Genomic DNA, 19,921 nt, shown 5'->3' with positions numbered 1-19,921 from the left:
AGGGGGAAATAGGCATTCTCATACATTGCTGGTAGAAATGCAAAGTGATATAATCTCAGTGGAGAGACATTTGGTAATATTTACTAAAACCACAAATTTGTTTACCTTTAACTTGGAAATCCTATTTCTGGAAAGCTACCTGCATAAGTATAAAATGAGGCCTTGTTTGTCATAACAAAAGACTAATAATAGCTCAGTTGTCCAGTAATAGGATATTGGTTGAATAAATATGCAATGAATACTGCAGCTAAGCGGGTAAAAAGAAAAAAGGAGTTTCTCACTGAATTGATTGTGGAGAGATTGCCAGGATGTATTGTTGAAGTGAAAAACCATATTTACTATTCTGGTTTTGCATAAGAGCTGTTGTCGGGGGTGGGTAATTTGTATTGTTTGTGTATGTATATGGAAGCACTAGAAGACTAGATTTAAGATCCTAACTTAATTAATGACTCTCCTATAGAAGGAGTTTCCTGTTTTTCTGCTGTCTAATTTGTGTTATACAAAAATTTATAAGTAAGAAACTTGTAAAAATGGTTACCTATTTACTAAACATGGGAATGATACTTCTGTATGTACTCTTTTATATATAGTTCTGACTTTTGAATTATATAAATACATTACTTATTCAAAAAATAAAATTAAGTCATGTTTTGGAAACCTCAATGAATGAAAATTAAAATACTTTATTATAAAATATATATTCAAAAAAGTATAATAGAAATATGTACAGTTAACAGTGGCTCAGTAGTAAAGAATCCACCTGTAATGCAGAAGCCGCAGGAGACATGAGTTCCATCCCTGGGTTGGGAGGATCCCTTGGAGCAGGGCATTGCAACCCACTCCAGTATTGTTGCCTGGAGAATCCCATGTACAGAAGAGCCTGGTGGGTTACAGTTCATAGGGTCGCAAAGAGTAGGACACAACTGAAGCAACTGAGCACGCAAAGAATAATTTATCCATTTTATTGTTTGTGGGCATTTCAGTTCTTCCCATTCTTATATAATCTTCAGGTACAAAAGTTTCTATCAGATTTATACCCAGGAGTAATACTGTTGAGTCTTAACATGTTCAACTTTACTGGATAATACCAAGAACTTTTCCAAAGTGTACCACTGTTTTACAAGCCAAATGTATTTACTTACTTGTTCACCATCTGCTGAGGAGAGCACTGATTGTCTCACATATCTTCCCCAACACTAAGTACCTTAACCTATTTTTCTGAGCTACTTAGTCATTTTATTGATAATTGTTCATTGTATTATATATAATACTTAGTGAAGTAATTCAAAATAGGTTGTTCTTTTTCATTTTTCAGATGTCTTTTTCATCATCTACCCCTGTGGATCAGGAAATCAAAAGTCTTCGAGAGAAACTTAATAAACTTAGGCAACAGAATGCTTGTTTAGTTTCACAGAATCATTCTTTAATGACTAAAATAGAATCTGTCCACTTTGAATTGACACAGTCAAGAGCAAAAGTATGTTTCTTGAAATGGTGACTATGCCAACAGAAAAGAATCTCTTGAGATTTGTAATTGGAAAAATATTCCTTGTATTACCTTAATGTGTTATATATAATGATTTTTATTTTGATAATATATCAACCTATTAAAGAATCAATTTTATATGAATTTAATACTTGAAAATTATTTAGAGGAACTTGTATAATATATGCATTTAGATAAGTCAGAACTTCTTAAAATTCTTAAGATCACCAATTTGTGTGGTTTTGCTTCTTGTACAAAGAAAATATATAGCTTACTTATCTTCTTTACAATAATACACCCTCATTGTTGAAAACTTCAAAAATAGAAAAAAGGGAGAAAGATAACCCAGTTTCCGTGATCTAGAAACTACTTTATTGGTTTATCATATAATTGAATATTACACATTTGAATAGTTTTGTTTTTTCCTGTGTTTTATACTTCTTATATAGTCTAAGCATTTTTTGGTGCATTTACCTAGCTCTTCCAACAACCATTTTTTATGGTAGCATTAATGTTTTCTTATGTGAGTATACCATAACTTAATAACTCCCCTGTTTAAGTGGTTTCCTTTATTTTTCTATATGATTGATATTATGCAAAAAAATTAGAAGAAATGAAAGAGTCCAGTAATAGGGGCATGGTAAATATATATATATATATATATATATATATATATATATATATATATATGCATACATATAATTAATTGCTACCAAGCTTACTTTTGTTACTTAAGGTGAAAGCATATATCAATGTATCAGTACTACAATATATTAATATATCAGAACTAAAACATATATCAATATATGAGTACTAAAATGCAAAGTTATTTGACTTTCATGGGACTTTGTAAAGTTTAGATGATATTTGTAGAGGCACTTAGAGTGGTATCTGTACAGTCAGCACTCAGAAACTTACCTGAAATATTTAGTGGCAGAAACAAACACACAGTAACTAATCTGTGTTTTTTTTTTTTTTATAAAATGAGCATATTTGTCTAAATGTTTGTGTTTTAGTACATGTATATATATACATATGATGTATATAAGGAAAGAAAGGCTATGCTATAACTCTGGTAACTATTAGAGAGTCATAGTGAGACTTTGTTTTTTAGACATAATTGTTTTAAGTAGTACAGTTATGGGAGGTATTTTATTTTTCTTTTGTTCTTTTCAAACAAAATAAAGTACACTGTTGTGCTTAAGGAGAAAAATGCTGCAGTGAACATAAAACTTTTTTGGTGTTTGGGATTTATTTCTGGGGTAGATTTCCAGAATGGTCAAATCACACAGAAAGTGTTTTTTCAGGCATTTACTGCACTCTGTCTACATTCAATGGTCTACTGATTAAACAAAACAAAACAAAACTATACTTTTAAATTTCTTTGAGGCAAAAATATCTTGTTTTTCTTGATTTCTCATGAGATTTACCTTCTCAGTGCATTTGCCATTTCTTTTGATATGTCTGTTTATTATATTTTAACTTTTTAGTCCCCTATAGATTCTTTTTAAAGTCATAGAGGCTTAATTATTTGAAGTCTTAGAGATATTAAGAGTTTTACTATTAACTACTGAACTATTAACATTTTAAGTGTTCCTTTCTTTGAGCATATAAATACACCAATGGTTATTCTAGGCAGTAAGATATTTGTATTTTATATACTTCTCTGTTTTTCTTTTTTTTAAGAACTGGGGTATTTTGGCTTATTGAGTTTTATTTTATTTCATTTTGGCTATGCTGGATCTTCACTGGGGTGTCCTTCTCTTGTTGAAGAGCATGGGCTCAGTAGTTCTGGTGCTTGGGCTCTCCAGGTGTGGCATGTGGGCTTAGTTGCCTCACAGCATGTGGAATCTTAGTTCCCCGATCAGAATTCGAACCTGTGTATCCTGCATTGGAAGGTAGATTCGTAACTACTGGACCACCAGGCAAGTCCCCTATCTCAGCATTTTCTAAATTGTTTAATAAAATATTTTTTAGGGAGGTTGCCTTTTCCAGGGCAGGTCTCAGCTTTGATGTTGTGTATGTGCCGCTTTTGGAAATCTTTTGCTCCCCTTTGTACTGGACAACATATTCATAATTGACCTTTTAGCAAAGTCTGTGTAGTAGTTACAGTTCTGGATCTTAATGTCTTGTCCTTTCTGGGCTTATTACCCTTCAGGCCTGCTGCCCAGCTGTCTTCCTGGGACTTCTCTTTGATGTTCTTCCAGGTTGTGTCTACGGTTTCCTGGGATCTCATGTTGACTTTCTTGGTTTACTCTTTCTTTAGTTGAAGCATATTTTCCAGTAGCTTCCTTGCCTGTTTGAAATGTCTTAATTTCTCCCCAACACTTGATTGAATTCTAGAATGAAAATTATTTTCCCCCAGAGTTTTTAGGACACTGCTTTTTTGTCTTATATCCTCTAGTGTGTGTCTGGAATGTTTAATTCCATTGTGAATTACATTTCCTAGCGTGTAAGATATCTTTCATTTGTTTTTCCATTTATGATAGCTTTTAGTATTTTCCTTCTTTCTATGGTGTTTTAAAATTTCATAGTGATTTATCTTTGAGTAGACCTTTGTTATTTATTGTACTGGTTACATAAAGATCTTCTGGTTGAAATCTTGGGTCCTTTGGTCCCTGAAAATTTTCTTATGTAATCTTGATTATTTTTTTCCCTTTGTTTTCTTTCTTCTGTCTTTTTTAACCTGATTGGTCCTTTAAATCTTTCAAGTTTTTGCCTGGTATTTTCTGTCTCTTTGTCTTCTTGTGATACTTTTTCAGAGATTTCCTCAACGTTGTCATCCTATTGAATCTTTTATTTTGGCTGTCATAATTTTTCATTTTCTAGAACTTTTCATGTTCTCTAATTGTTTTGTATTTGCAATATCCTCTCATTGCTCTCTCAATGATTTGTGTGTGTGTGTATGTATGTATGTATTTGCCTTGCTTCTGCCAGTTGCTTTTAACTTTTGTTTTGACCTCTCAGATGTTGGTGTTCTGGCTATTTGTATTTAAGAGAAGGCACTTAAATGCTGTTTGGAAACTCTCTGCAAAGGTGAGATTTGTTGTCCACTGAGCTTCATTTGTTGGTAATGGTTGAGGAGGTGGCTCTTTCGTAGGGAGCAATCTCCCTTCTCCCATTCAGTATCCATATGTGAGGTCTTTTACTTTGAAGTTCTTGAATTTCTGCAGCAAAGAATCCTTTGATTTCTTACCTGTGAGATAGCCCCACATGAGGTGGGATAGGAGGCTAGAAGCTGACCGTTCTGTATTAATCTCTTTGTTTTTTAACTCTACCTCATCTCTGCTCATCATTCCACAAAATGTTTCAAGAGTCCCAAATGTTTCCTGTTCAGTTTCTCCAGATTAGTAAACTGTCTCTCTCTCTTCTTAAGTGGAAGGCTGTTGATGACTCTTGACTCCTGGTGTTCTGAGCATAGGAAAAGGAGGGACTTATCAAAGAGATCTTGAACTATGTTCCAAGTTTTCTCTTCTAGACCTCATCACTGTCCTGCACTATATACCTCATGCTTCCTTTTTCTGGGAATATTTAGTGTTCTTTTCCAGACACCATTTAGGTTGTTGATTTCCATCATCTTACACTCTTCATAGTCCAAGTTGTATTTTCTAGGTTTTCTCTAGTAATCATGTTTTCTAAATTTAGGCTTTAAAAAGAGTCAGTAGTATTTTTATGTAATTTTAAATGATTTGATCTTTGAAATTTAAATTTCTGATTTATGTGAAATTAATCTTTTTAGTTAGTATCAGTAGAGATTCTCTTTTATTTTCCCTAAATAGTTAACCAGTTATCTTGTGATACTAAGTTGAGGATAATGGGAGGAGCTTACATGAGACTGGCTTGTGATGATGACATGCCCATGTAAGTTGATAGACAAGATGAGCTTCATAATTGAAGAATGATTGGGGAGTTCTATTGAATTTCCATCAGATGGTAAGAGAAACTAAGGAGCAAATAGATTAATTTATTTTGTAAAGAAAGTACTCTGAAAGTTGTTTTTTGTTTTAGGTTTCTATGCTTGAATCTGCTCAAAAACAGGCAGCCAATGTACCAATCTTAGAAGAACAGATTATAAATTTGGAAGCAGAAGTTTCAGCCCAAGATAAAGTTTTGAGGTAAGATTTACAGCTTTTTTTTTTTTTTAAACACATTTCATTGATTAGAATGTAACATCAGGTGAGTGTGTGAATCTCATCCATATTTTCACCTGGGAAATTGCTAACAATGTCTGTTTTTATCATATGAAATCTCATGTTGTTGTTTAGTCGCTAAGTCCTGTCTGACTATTCGTGACGCCATAAACTATAACCCACCAGGCTCCTCTGTCCATGGGATTTTCCAGGCAAGGGTGCTGGAGTGTGCTGCCATTTCCCAGGCAAGGGTACTGGAGTGTGTTGCCATTTCCTTCCCCAAGGGATCTTCCCACACAGGGATCAAACCTGTGTCACTTGCATTGTGGGTGGATTCTTGACCACTGAGCCACCTGAGAAGCCCATTTACGGCTTTAAAATACTTATTTTTGATATATCTTGTTAAATTTTGACCCCCACCCAGGCTTCCCTGGTGGCTTAGATGGTAAAGAGTCTGCCAGCAATGCAGGAGACCCAGGTTCAATCCCTGGATCGGGAAGATCCCTGGAGAAGGAAATGGCAACCCACTTCAGTATTCATGCCTGGAAAATCCCATGGACGGAGGAGCCTGGCAGGCTACACCCCATGGGTTTGCAAAGAGTCAGACATGAGTGAAGTGCCTTAGCATGCACACACAGATAGACTGTCTCAGAACTTGATGAATCTGTTTTCAGTTTATCATAATTCTTGGCTGCAGGATACATGCAGTTGTATGACAGCTAAAAAAGACTAAATCTAAGCTATTTATTTATATGTTTTCATTAATATGAACTAGTTTACTTATTGTCCTACGTAGTTATGCTCGCTACTTTGATGGGAATTCAAAGAAATACAAGGAATCAGGCACTTTGTAATTTGTCTTCCTTTTCTGTTTTGAATACATGAGAAATACATGCATATTAAATAGCATATTGTTCCATTTTAGTGATTCTCAAAGATTAATTCTGGGACCAGCAGTATGAGCATCATCTGGAAACATGTAAGAAATGCAAATCTCAGTTCTGGTCTCAGACTTTCTGAATCACAGACTCTGGGAGTTGGGACCCAGCAGTCTATGTTTTAACAAGTCCTACAGATGATTCTGATTTACACTAAAATCATCTCTCATGACCATCAGAATTTTGTAATTTTTTTAGTAATACATATATTATGTTTATTCCTAGGTATTTTATATTTTTGTTTGTTGTGAATTTGTTCTTGTTCTTTTTTTTTTTTTTTTTTAGCCATGTGGCCTGTGAGATCTTAGTTCCCTGACCTGGAATTGAACTCAGGCCCTTGGGAATGAGAGTGCAGAGTCCTAACCACTGAACTGCCTGGCAATTCCCAATTTGTTCTTATCCTGTTCATTGATAGAATATAGGAAGGCTGCTGCTTTTTGTATAATATAATTATTTTCTAATTGGACTATTTCTCATACCTTTAATAAATTCTGATTTTTATTTTGATTCTCCAGGGATTTTCCAGGTAGCTAATGATATTATCAGCAAAAAAAGAATTTTGTCCTTCTTTTCTGAAATTTATACTTGTTACTTTTTCATTTTTGCTTTTTGCAACTGTCAGAAAAATCATTGGATATGGTGGTGATAATAGTCATCCTTATCTAGTTTCTGAAATATACCTAATGCTTCTAGGTATCATTAAATAGGGTATCAGCTTTTGTTTCAGACACATTTATCATTTGATGGCAGCATCCTTTTATTCCTTGTTAAAACTCATAGTATACCAGTGATGTATAAGCCTTTTCTCTGCCTCATGTAAAATATTTTTTTCTCTTAACTCAGTGATTTAAAATAATAGAATCCCAGACGTTGAACTGTTCTTGCATACCTGAAATAATCTCTTCAACAGCCTTTAAAAGTATCTTTATTTTATAGAGAGGCAGAAGATAAATTAGAGCAGAGTCAGAAAATGGTAATTGAAAAAGAACAGAGTTTGCAGAAGTCCCAAGAGGAATGTATAAGGTTGAAGGTGGACTTACTTGAACAAAGTAAACAAGGAAAGAGGTATGTGTTTTTAAAGGAAATAATTGTATTTCTAGGGGAAAAACAAAGAATATATAGTACCTATTTAAAATTCTGCATAGTTTTTGAAGTAGGAAAAATTTCAGAAATTTGTCAGTGAAAAATTTAATGTTTTTCATCCTTTAATTTTTAAAAATTTTTGATTAAAATTTTCACGAGTAGACTTTATATGTTATTGGCATTTTGAATTGGGATTAATTCCTTAAAGCCTGATAATGATTATCGATGAAATGACATTTACATATTTCTTAAATAAAATATATAAGATAATGTGGTTTGGTCTTCCTTTAGGAATAGATAAGTAATGTGAAAATATCTATTTTGTATAAGCCATGTCTTTTCTTTAAAGCCATATCTTAAGATAAAGTTTTCTAGATAACTGACCACGTAATTATTAACTTTGAATGTTCATTAACTTTTAAACTAATAAAGATAAAAGCTTTTTAGTGTAATGAGATTTTACCATATAATAATGTCATTGTAACAGTTTTTATACAGGGTAAAATCATAATCTGCATTTTTATCATCTTTGGCAACAAAAATATGTTTTAAAACTTCATCCTATGATATAAGTAATGTTATGAAGAAAGTGTTTTTGAAAAGTTGTCATAAATAGATAAATATTTGTTTGCATGTGCATTTAAACTTCTAAAACCTGCTCAAATCCTGTCTATGTCATTTTTTCATTAAAATGAGTTTGGAAGAATATTTTCTCAGCAGTGTTTGGTTAGTATGGTTCAAGTTACAGTATATATTTGGTAAGCATTATTACTTAGTGGAAATGTTTAGTTTTGGACTCAAACCAGCTAGGTTTTAAAGTCTCAGTGAGTTTGTTACCTTGAAGAAACTATTTAACCTTCTTGAACCTCATTTTGTTCATATTAAGTCAAGATGATATTGTCTTGATGTGAGGGATAAATGAAAAAAGAAATGTAAGGTGCTTCATAAATAATAAACACTAACCATTGTAGCTATTGTAAATATAAACTGTGTGGTTGAATAGTCTGAAAATCAGACTTTACTTACTCAGATGAACAGATGAGATACAAAAGAACATCTTTTCTTCATGTATTATCTTGTTATTTAAAATAACAAGATAATACATGAAGTTGGAGAAGGCAATGGCACCCCACTCCAGTGCTCTTGCCTGGAAAATCCCATGGATGGAGGAGCCTGGAAGGCTGCAGTCCATGGGGTCACACAGAGTCGGACACGACTGAAGCGACTTAGCAGCAGCAGCAGCCTTATAGCTAAGAAAAAGTACAGAAAGAATAACTAGTTCTCTGCAGAACTTAGAGATGATTTTTTATGGAAGGGGATTTTTTTGTTTTGTTTTTGATTGTACTGGTTCTTCGTTGCTCACATGGGCTTTCTCCTTTTGGAGAGAGAGGGGCTGGCTACTCTCTAGTTGTGATGCATAAGCTTCTCATTGCGGTGCCTTCTCTTATTGTGGAGAACAGGCTCTGTGTGCATGGGCTTCAGTAATTGTGGCTCACAGGCCCAGGTACTCCCCGGCACATGAAATCTTCCCGGACCAGGGATCAATCATACCTGTGTCCCCCACTGGTCTACCAGGGAAGTCCAGGGGTAGGGTATTGACTTTGCTGTCATAAGGTGGATAAGCAGGGGTGCATGTGTTCTGGACAACATGTGCAAAGGCAGAGAAATACAAAAGAACATCTTTTCTGAAGAACGCTAGGAATTTTGTGTACTTATAAATGGACAGATATAGTACGACTTAAGGAAAAAGACAGGCTTGGTCCAGACTGTAAATGGCTTTTTGTTTTATGCCAAAGGATTTGTATTTTAACCCAGGAAGCATAAAACATCAATTCATATTTTTAGGTAGAGATGTGATATGAAGACTCTTGGAACTTTTTAAAGAACTAGAATGAATATTAATATTCTAAAATTGAAATATCAAAATCTTTACAAAGACTTTTTTGAGGGTAGAGATTAATCATAATGGATTAAAAAGCCAGTGTAAGTCAGAGATTGTTTAGCTTTATACAGTTTATAAGAGATATACTTAAAACATAAAGACACAGAATAAATAACAAGGTCCTGCTGTACAGGACAGGAAACTATATTGAATATCCTGTGATTAAACCATAATGGAAAAGAATATGAAAAAGAATATATATATATAACTGAGTCACTTTGCCATATAGCAGAAATTAAATGCAACATTTTATATTTTTTTAAAAAAACACATAAGGACACAGAAAAGATGAATGCAAAGGGATGAAAATTAATATTTTAGGCAGAAAACAAAATAGGTATAGTTATATTAGTATCACAGAGTAGATTTAAGTGCAAAAAGTATTACTAGAGTTAAAAAGAACTCTTGTATTTATATATATGTATATATCGGAGAAGGCACTGGCAACTCACTCCAGTAGTCTTGCCTGGAAAATCCCATGGACGGAGGAGCCTGGTAGGCTGCAGCCCATGGGGTCACAAAGAGTCGGACACGACTGAGCGACTTCACTTCACTCACTTCACACTTTATCACTGGAGAAGGAAATGGCAACCCACTCCAGTATTCTTGCCTGGAGAGTCCCATGAACAGAGGAGCCTGGCTGGCCGTGGTCCATGGGGTCATAGAGAGTTGGACACAACTGAAGTGACTAAGCACGCACGCACATGTGTATATATGTATATATGTAATGTTTAGGTAACACTTCAGCAGGAAGCTATAAAGATTCTAAACTTATATCTAATAATCTAGTCCCAAAGTACATAAATAAAATAACAAAATTTCAGGTAGAAATGAACAAATCTGTAATCATACAGGGAATACTTTTACTGATTTACTAGAATTGTTAGATTAAGCAACAAAAAAGTAAGAAGCTGAAGAGTTGAGTGACTATTAATCTAATGGATGTATATATGGAATCCTGTAGCCAACCATTTGAGAATGCACATTCTTTTAGACACTCCTAGAATATTTATACTTTGTTACCTTATTCTTCCAGAAAACATGAATTTTAACAAAAATAAATATATTTATGTCATACATAATCATCCTCTCAGACCATAGTGTAATTAAATTATATATGACAGCCCTACACCCCGCCATGGTCCTCCCTCCCTGAAAACCATGTAGTTTGAAAATGTAAAATCAGCCTTCTCGCTACTCGTGGATGATTGAAGAAATTATGATGAAAATTGGAAGACTTAGAACTGATACAAAAAATGTTTCATATTGCAGCTTGTGGGCTGTAGCCAAAGATATTCTTAGAAGAAAATTTTTAGTCTGTTCATGTATTAAAATTAGTATATGAATGAACTAAAACATTAAATTTATATAGTCAGGAAAAGGACATAAAAGAAAGAGCATCAAAAGAAAAATAGAAGTATTTAAATAATAAAGGGTGAAACGGATATATAGAAAACAATGAAACAATAGAGAATCCCCAAAACCCAGATCTGTTTTTTTTTTCCCCCACAGTGGCCAAGATAATGGGCATTACATAAGATGAATCCAGGAGAAAATTAATCCACAAAAACCAATATTGGAATTGAAAAGGGTCCCCTAAATTACAGATTTAGCTATGATTTAAGAAATAAGACCAAGTACTGTGAACCATTTTACAATAATACATTTGAAAACTTAAACTAAATAAATGATTTTCCAACAAAATAAAGTTTAACAAAACTAACTTAAGAATAAATTGAAAACCCTAGTTTTTTAACCATTAAAGATATTGAATCAATTGTTAGAAATTTCCCCACAAGAAATAAAATGATCAAAATGATGATGATGATTCCATATATATGTGTTAGAATATGGTATTTATTTTTCCCTTCCTGACTCACTTCACTCTGTATAATAGGTTCTAGGTTCATCCACCTCATTAGAACTGACTCAAATGCATTCCTTTTTATGGCTGAGTATATTCCATTGTGCATATGTACCACAACTTCTTTATCCATTCATCTGTCAATGGACATCTAGGTTGCTTACATGTTCTAGCTATTGTAAATCGTGCTGCAATGAACAATGGGATACATGTGTCTCTTTCAATTTTGGTTTCCTCAGGGTATATGCCTAGGAGTGGAATTGCTGGGTTATATGGTAGTTTTATTCCTAGTTTTTTAAGGACTCTCCATACTGTATTCCATAGCGACTGTATCAATTTACATTCCTACCAACAGTGTAAGACCATTCCCTTTTCTCCACACCCTCTCCAGCATTTATTATTTGTAGACTTTTTGTTGAGGGCCATTCTGACCGGTATAAGGTGACACCTCATTGTAGTTTTGATTTGCATTTCTCTAATAATGAGCATTGTTGAGCATCTTTTCATGTGTTTGTTAGCCATCTGTATGTCTTCTTTGAAGAAATGTTTGTTTAGGTCTTTTTCCCACTTTTTGATTGGGTTGTTTGTTTTTCTGGTATTGAGCTGTATGAGCTGCTTGTATATTTTGGAAATTAATCCTTTGTCAGCTGTTTCATTTGCTATTATTTTCTCCCATTCTGAGGGTTTTCTTTTCACCTTGCTTATAGTTTCCTTTGCTGTGCAGAAGCTTTTTTAAGTTTAATCAGGTCCCACTTGTTTACTTTTGTTTTTCTTTGCATTACTCTAGGAGGTGGGTCATAGAGGATCTTGCTTTGATTTATGTCATCGAGTGTTCTGCTTATGTTTTCCTCTAAGAGTTTTATAGTTTCTGGTCTTACATGTAGGTCTTTAACCCACTTTGAGTTTATCTTTGTGTGTGGTGTTAGGAAGTGTTTTAATTTCATTCTTTTACATGTAGCTGTCCAGTTTACCCAGCACCATTTGTTGAAGAGGCTGTCTTTGCCCCATTGTATATTCTTGCCTCCTTTGTCAAAAATAAGGTACCCATAGGTGCATGGGTTTATTTCTGGGCTTTCTATCTTGTTCCATTGCTCTATATTTCTGTTTTTGTGCCAGTACCATACTGTCTTGATGACTGTAGCTCTGTAGTATAACCTGAAGTCAGGAAGCTTGATTCCTCCAGCTCCATTCTTCCTTCTCAAGACTGCTTTTGCTGTTCAGGGTCTTCTGTGTTTCCATATAACTTGTGAAATTTTTTGTTCTAGTTCTGTGAAAAATGCCATTGGTATTTTGATAGGGATTGCATTGAATCTGTAGATTGTGTTTGGTAGTATAGTCATTTTCACAATATTGGTTCTTCCTACCAAGGATCATGGAATATCCCTCCATCTGCTTATGTCATCTTTGATTTCTTTCATTAGTGTCTTATAGTTTTCTGTGTACAATTCTTTCATCTAGAAAAATGGTACTGAAGAATTTATTTACAGGACAACAGTGGAAAAGCAGACAGAGAACAGACTTACTGACATGGGGAGAGGGGAGGAGAGGGTGAGATAAATGGAAAGAGTAACATGGAAACTTATATTACCATATGTAAAATAGATAGTCAATGGGAATTTGCTGTATGGCTCAGGAAACTCAAACATGACTTTGTATCAACCTAGAGGGGTGGGGTGGGAAGGGAGACAGGAGGGAGTTTCAAAAGGGAGGGGATATATGTATACCTATATCATATAGGCTGATTCATGTTGAGGTTTGACAGAAAACAGCAAAATTCTGTAAAGCAATTATCCTTCAATAAAAAATTAATTTAAAAAATGATGATGATTAGAAGAAACATTTCCATTATGGCTCACAGTAGCTAAAATGAAAAAGACTCACAGTATCAAGTTTTTAATGTTGTAGAGCAACTGAATTTTAATATATTTCTAGCAGGAGTATAAATTCATAGACCAGTTTGGAAAACTGTTTACCAATGTCTACTAAATTTAAATGTAAGTCACCCTATGATCCAGAATCCATTCTAACAGAAGTGAAGGCCTATATCTATCAAAAATATGTGCAAGGGTGCTCAAAGTAGCTGTATTCATAATTACTAAGTGTTCATTAATAGTAGAATCAATAAATATATTCACATTATGAAATATATGCATTAGTGAAAAATATCAACTATAGCTGTTTAACAACAGAGATAACACAGATATAATGTTAAGCAAAGGAAGCCAGATGCAAAAGAATACTGTGTATTTACTTAAGAAATCAAAAATGGGCAAAATGAATGTGATGTTAAAAGTCCAAATAGTGCTTACCATTTTGAATAAAAAGTATTGACTGAGAGGGTGCATATGGAAGCTTTTTGGGTGCTAGAAATGTTCTGTATTTGATCTGGATAGTAGTTATGTGGGTACATAGGTAAGAATTGATGCTTTTGAATTGTGAATCAATCCTAAAGAAAATCAACCTGAATATTCACTGAAAGGACTGTAGCTGAAGCTGCAGTACTTTGGCCACCTAATCCAAAGAGCCAACTCATTGGAGAAGATCCTGATGCTGGGAAAGATTGAAGGCAAAAGAAGAGGGTGGCAGAAGATGAGAGGGTTAGATAGCATCAGTGACTCATTGGACATGAATTTGAACAAACTCTGGGAGATAGTGGAAGACAGAGGAGCCTGACATGCTATAGTCCATGGGTCCCAAAGAGTTGGAGATGATTTAATACCGAAAAAACAACATTTATATACAAATTCATTCACTTAAGATGAGCACTTTTATTTTAATGAAAAATTAAAATAAAATAGAAACTATATGTTAAATGTAAAAAAATCTACAGAAGAATAGGTACAGTCTTAATGGAAGTTTAAAAATGTGCTCAATATTTGTTTTAATCAGGTATGGCAAGATACACAGACATGGAAATGGCTATCCTGAAGGAAGTTTTTATACTCAAATTACTAGAAATAGGAGACATGACATGTCATGTAGAGGGGATCATACAGGGAAGTTTAAGTATGAAGGTGTTTAGAAGACAGAGGGAGTAGGGAGAAAAACATGAACAAGAGATTTTACTGTGATTTCTGTGGGAAGAAATGGTTGAGGTTGAGTATTCAACCTTCAGATTGGCTAGTATGAATAATCTCGGTAGGCTGGCACGTAAGGCTGTCTTGAGTTGTCTGATACCTGGTCCTGGGGTGATTAGGACAGGAGACTATTGGCCTGGAGTGTGACAGCCAGATAGAGGAATGGAAGGTAGGCTCTGGGTTGCTTAGTTTGTATATGAAAGGTGCACCCCCATGTGCATAGTCTACTAACCACTGAGAATTGGCTAGTGCTGGGAGGGCCAGTGTTCATAGGGTCAGTAAGACAACAGATGTCAAAACATCAGACTAAAATGATAATACAATGGAGAAAATAATAAAACTTCTTTGAAAGTCTTAAGAGAAGATCTAACTAATGAGGTATATACCATTTTTCTGTAAGGGAACCCAACATAAAGGTATCAGTTTTCTCCCAATAATTTATATGTTCAATACAATACCAACCAGTATCCTAACAAGTTTTGATAAAAGTTAATGAACCGACCCTAAAAATTGTGTGGAAGAACCAAAGTTCAAGGACAAATAAGGCACTTTCGAAGCTGTAGGCCAAGGCAGAGAACATGTCTATAGATAAGCAAGACTTCTAAAGTTATACTAATTAAGTCAATATGATATTTGTATATGTGTGCTTGCTAAGACACTTCAGTTGTGTCCGACTCTTTGTGAACCTATGGACTATAGCCCCCCAGGCTCCATGGCTACTGTCCATGGGATTCTCCAGGCAAGAATACTAGAATGGGTTGCCATACCCTCCTCCAGGGGATCTTCCCAATCCAGGAATTGAATCCCTATCTCATTATGTTTCCTGCATTGGCAGTCAAGTTCTTTACCACTAGTGCCACCTGGGAAACTCGATATTGGTATAGGTATAAACAGAAGGTTAGTCGTACAGGACAAAGACCCTTAAGCAAAAACACATATGGTGAAATCTTGTTATGTAATAAGTGGCATTACAAATCAGGACAAAGAATGGATGAATCAATAATTTAGGTACTGGACAAACTGACATCAAGTGTTTCATTTGTGATATAGTGAGAAGGGTATAGCACCAGTTATGTGGTGTGCCTCTCAAGAATGAATAGCCTGAAACTAGTTATGAGGAAACATCAGACAAGCTCAGCTTAGTCTTCTGTAAAACAACTGTTTATTCTTGAAAAATGTCAGAGTCATGAAGGACTAAGAAAAACTGAGAAGATGTTCCAGATTAAGACTAAAGAGACATGATAACTTAAAGCAATAAGTGATCCTGGATCAGAAAAAAGAAAATTCCATAAAGAAATGATTGGAATAATTAATAATATTTATATATAGTTGGACCATAAAGAAGGCTGAGCACCGAAGAATTGATACTTTCAAATTGTGGTGCTGGAGAAGACTCTTGAGAGTCTCTTGGACAGTAAGGAGATCAAATCAATCAGTTCTAAAGGAAATCAACCCTGAATATTCATTGGAAGGACTGTTGCTTAAGCTCCAATACTCTGGCTATATGATGTGAAGAGATAACTCTTTAGAAAAGACCCTGATTCTGGGAAAGCAGGAGGAGAAGTGGGCAACAGAATATGAGATGATTGGATGGCATCACTGACTCATTGCACATAAGTTTGAGCAAACTCCAGGAGTTAGGGAGATAGGGAAAGATAGGGAAGCTAGGCATGCTTCATTTCCTGGGGTCACAAAGAGTGGGACAGACTTAGTGACTGAGTAACAACATAGTATCAATTTTAGATTTCTTAAATTTGATAGTTACTTATGGTTATATGAAACAATCTTCATGTTCTTAGAAGACATGTGCTGAAGTATTTAGGACTGAAGTTTATTAATTACTCCAGAATATATAGTTCAGTGCAAAAATATCTCTCAAATGAGAGACATAAAGCAGTGGTAGCAAATTGACAAAAATCCACATTAAGGGGTTACTGATTTAAAATTTTAAAAACAAAAACTTCAGAAAATGATGCTGGATGAATTGATTATTGATTAAAAAATTAAAATAGATTGCTCATACAATACCTGCATTAAAAAAAAATTCCAGATGTATTAAAGGCCCAATTGTGAAAAGGAGAACTATTAGAAAAAATATAAGGGAATCTTTTCTATGTTGTATCACGGTAGGGAAGGATGTTTTAAAATGAAAGCCAGAAAACATAAACATTACAGGAAGAGATTGCTGTTGTTCCGACACTAAGTCATGTCTTAGTGCAGCATGCCAGGCCTCCCTCACTATCTACTGGCGTTTGCCCAAGTTCACTTTCTTTGAATCAGTGATTCTATCCAACCGTCTCATCCTCTGCCACCCTCTTCTTCTTTTGCCTTCTATCTTTCCCAGCATCAGGGTCTTTTCCAGTGAGTCGGCTCTTCGAATCAGGTGGCCAAAGTATTGGAGCTTCAGCTTCAGTCTTTCCAATGAATGTTCAGGGTTGATTTTCTTTAGGACTGACTGGTTTGATCTCCTTGCAGTCCAAGGGATTCTTCAGAGTCTTCTCCAGCACCACAGTTCAAAAGCATAAATTCTTCAGCGCTCAGCCTATTTTATTGTCCAACTGTCACATCCCTGCATGACTGTCGGAAAGATCACAGCTTTGACTATACGGACCGTTGTCGGCAAAATGATGTCTTTGCTTTTTAAATATGGTGCCTAGGTTTGTCATAGTTTTCCTTTTAAGAAGCAAGCAGCTTCTAATTTCATGGCTGCAGTCACCATCTGCAGTGATTTTGGAGCCCGAGAAGAGGAAATCTGCCACTGCTTCTACTATTTCCCCTTCTATTTTCCATGAAGTGATTGAGCCAGGTGCCATGATCTTAGTTTTTTTTAAATGTTGAGTCTTAAGCCAGCTTTTTCACTCTTCTCTTTCACCCTCATCAAGAAGCTCTTTAGTTCCTCTTTGCTTTCTGCATAAGGGTGGTGTCATCTGCATATCTAAGGTTATTGATAGTCTCAGCAGTCTTGACTCCAGCTTGTAACTCATCTAGCCCAGCATTTCGCATGATATATTCTGCATATGTTTAATAAGCAGGATGACAATATACAGCCTTGTAATACTCCTTTCCCAATTTTAAACTGGTCAATTGTTCCATGTAAGGTTCTAACTGTTGCTTCTTGACTCGCATACAGGTTTCTCAGGAGGCAAGAGGGATGGCATGGGGTAGGGGATATACAGTAATAAAAGACAAAGATTCTGAAGAGATAAAGGATAGGAAGTTCAAATGGCTAATGAAACATGAAAGTTGCTTAACCTTACTGTCATCAAAAATGTTAATTAAAATTATAGTAAGTTTATAAAGCTACAGTCATTTCACACTGTTATTTAATTGATTGGCAAAAGTTTTAAATTTGATAGTAACTACAGTAACTTACTGAACATTTATTGTGTATAAATGCTTCTAAGTGCTTCTGGTGTGTAACTTACTTATTTCTCATACTGTCATATGAGATTGATAATACTCTGCATAAATAGATGAGGAAACTGAATTAGAAGTTAAAGTCACCCCATTAGAAAGTGGTAGAGGGAGAATTTGAACCCAAGTAACTGACTCTAGGCCCCAGGGAATTGAATACCATGCCAGATATAGTAGTGTAAAGTGGTTATTTAGAAAGATTATGGAAACAAGTTACGTTTCAAGTAATCTGTGAGATCTTGGGCAAGTTACTTAACCTCTCATTTTCTGATTTTGGGCACCTACTTTTTTTTCTTTTAATACTAAGAAGGTTTAAAAAATTATTTATATTTTTGGTTGTGCTGGATCTTCGTTGCTGCAAGGCAACTGTCTCTAGTTTGCGGAGAACAGGGTGGGGGCTATTCTAGTCGCAGTGTGTAGGCTTCTCATTGTGGTGCCTTCTCTTGTTTCTACACACAGGCTCTAGGTGCACAGTCTGTAGGTGCACAGGCTGAGTAATTGCAGACAGAGGAGCCTGACAGGCTACAGTCCATAGGGTGCAAAGAGTCGGACACAACTGAACTGACTTATCACACACGTGGGCCTCCAGTGTGCTTAGGTTTCAACAAACTCTCATACCTATTGCCAAGGAGCTACGCACCACAGATGTTCATTGCAATACTGTATTAACTGGAAACAACCTTAGTGCCTAGCAACTAAAAAAATGGATGAACAAGTTATACTATTTTTATACCACACAATAGTATATAGTAGATTTATTTAAAAATGAACTATAGTCACAGGGGTGAACATACACAGATCTTAATGATAATTAATAAAAGTAGTCTGTAGAAGGACGTATATATACATTGTGGTACCATTCATATGAAGTATTAAAAACATGGAAAAAAGCCTAGAAGGGATGGGGTGGCAGGTGGGAGGGAGATTCTGGAGGGAAGGGACATATGTATACCTATGGCTGATTCAGGTTGGTGTATGGCAGAAACCAACACAATATTATAAAACAATTATCCTCCAGATAAAAATAAATTTAAAAGAAACATGGAAAAGAAAGTACAGTCCTTCATTGAATGTAAGATTACACAGATTTTAAGGTGTACCGTTATTTTCAGTTCAGTTCTGTCGCTCAGTTGCGTCCGACTCTTTGCGACCCCATGAATTGCAGCACGCCAGGCCTCCCTGTCCATCTCCAACTCCCGGACTTCACCCAAACTCATGTCCATTGAGTCGGTTATTTTAGTAATCATTAAAAAATACCACCATGAAACTATGGTATGCCATCAGAATTAAAATAACCTACCAGTTTAAGAGGTGTTAAAAATGTGAAAACAGTGTGCCTCTTCAAATAGATAAGCTGTGATGTATTGTTTGTGGTTTTTTTGGTTAACCTATGAATATACAAAATGTATAATAATAAAAAGTTAGACTAGTGTTACCTCTGTGGTAGAAGTCAGGGTAATGGGATTTGGAGGGGAATACACAGGATTGTCAACTCTAATGTCTGTGATATTTTCTTTGCTTAAGATAAAGGCTACATTAAATAAAAACAGTGAAGAGTTTAAGATTCATAAAAGTTGGGTTGAGAATACATGGGTTTATTTATCCATTCTTTTCTGTGTGGCTGAAAATGTTAAACCCTTTTTAAAGAAATTGTTGGTAAGGAAGAGTAGTTAAGTATAAAGTGGATAAGTTTGGCTTGAAAGATGACAGAGGAAAGCACATATCTGTGAAGGTTTTTGTTTGAGAAATGCTGCAGGTATCCTTTGCTCTCTGAATTCTAGCTATATCAATGAAGGAATAGAATATATTCTCTTAGATTTTCAAATAAATGCCCCCTTTTTTTTAAATCTGAAACTTTGATCTAAGTAGATAGCTCAGATAATCTGCAGTTGCTCTCCAAATTTAAGAACCTCTTATATTCAGGAAGTAAGAGATACTTTATTTTTTCTCTCTCTTTTAGAAAACACATTTTATCTTTTAAAATATT

The 19,921-nt window shown here is 35.0% G+C and overlaps 1 protein-coding gene across 8 annotated transcripts in view; it reads left to right on the top strand.

The window, feature by feature from the left end:
- The window catches only part of CCDC18 (coiled-coil domain containing 18), a 181,683-nt gene that overhangs the window by 10,811 nt on the left and 150,951 nt on the right, over nucleotides 1-19,921 (top strand). For 7 of the 8 annotated variants that reach the window (XR_009735354.1, XM_061411170.1, XM_061411166.1 and 4 more), the window contains 3 exons: nucleotides 1,316-1,477; nucleotides 5,495-5,601; nucleotides 7,491-7,619. Coding sequence is in view for 7 of the 8 variants with exons in the window: in XM_061411170.1 (XP_061267154.1) it covers nucleotides 1,316-1,477; nucleotides 5,495-5,601; nucleotides 7,491-7,619 (398 nt within the window). In the remaining variant the exon portion in view is untranslated. Of the gene's footprint in view, nucleotides 1-1,315; nucleotides 1,478-5,494; nucleotides 5,602-6,541; nucleotides 6,596-7,490; nucleotides 7,620-19,921 lie in introns of all 8 variants that reach the window. The other variant, XM_061411171.1, reaches the window with a different exon arrangement.

Source organism: Bos javanicus, chromosome 3, assembly GCF_032452875.1.
Source record: "Bos javanicus breed banteng chromosome 3, ARS-OSU_banteng_1.0, whole genome shotgun sequence".
Taxonomy (NCBI): Eukaryota; Metazoa; Chordata; class Mammalia; order Artiodactyla; family Bovidae; genus Bos; species Bos javanicus.
This window is presented reverse-complemented; position numbering and strand designations above follow the sequence as displayed.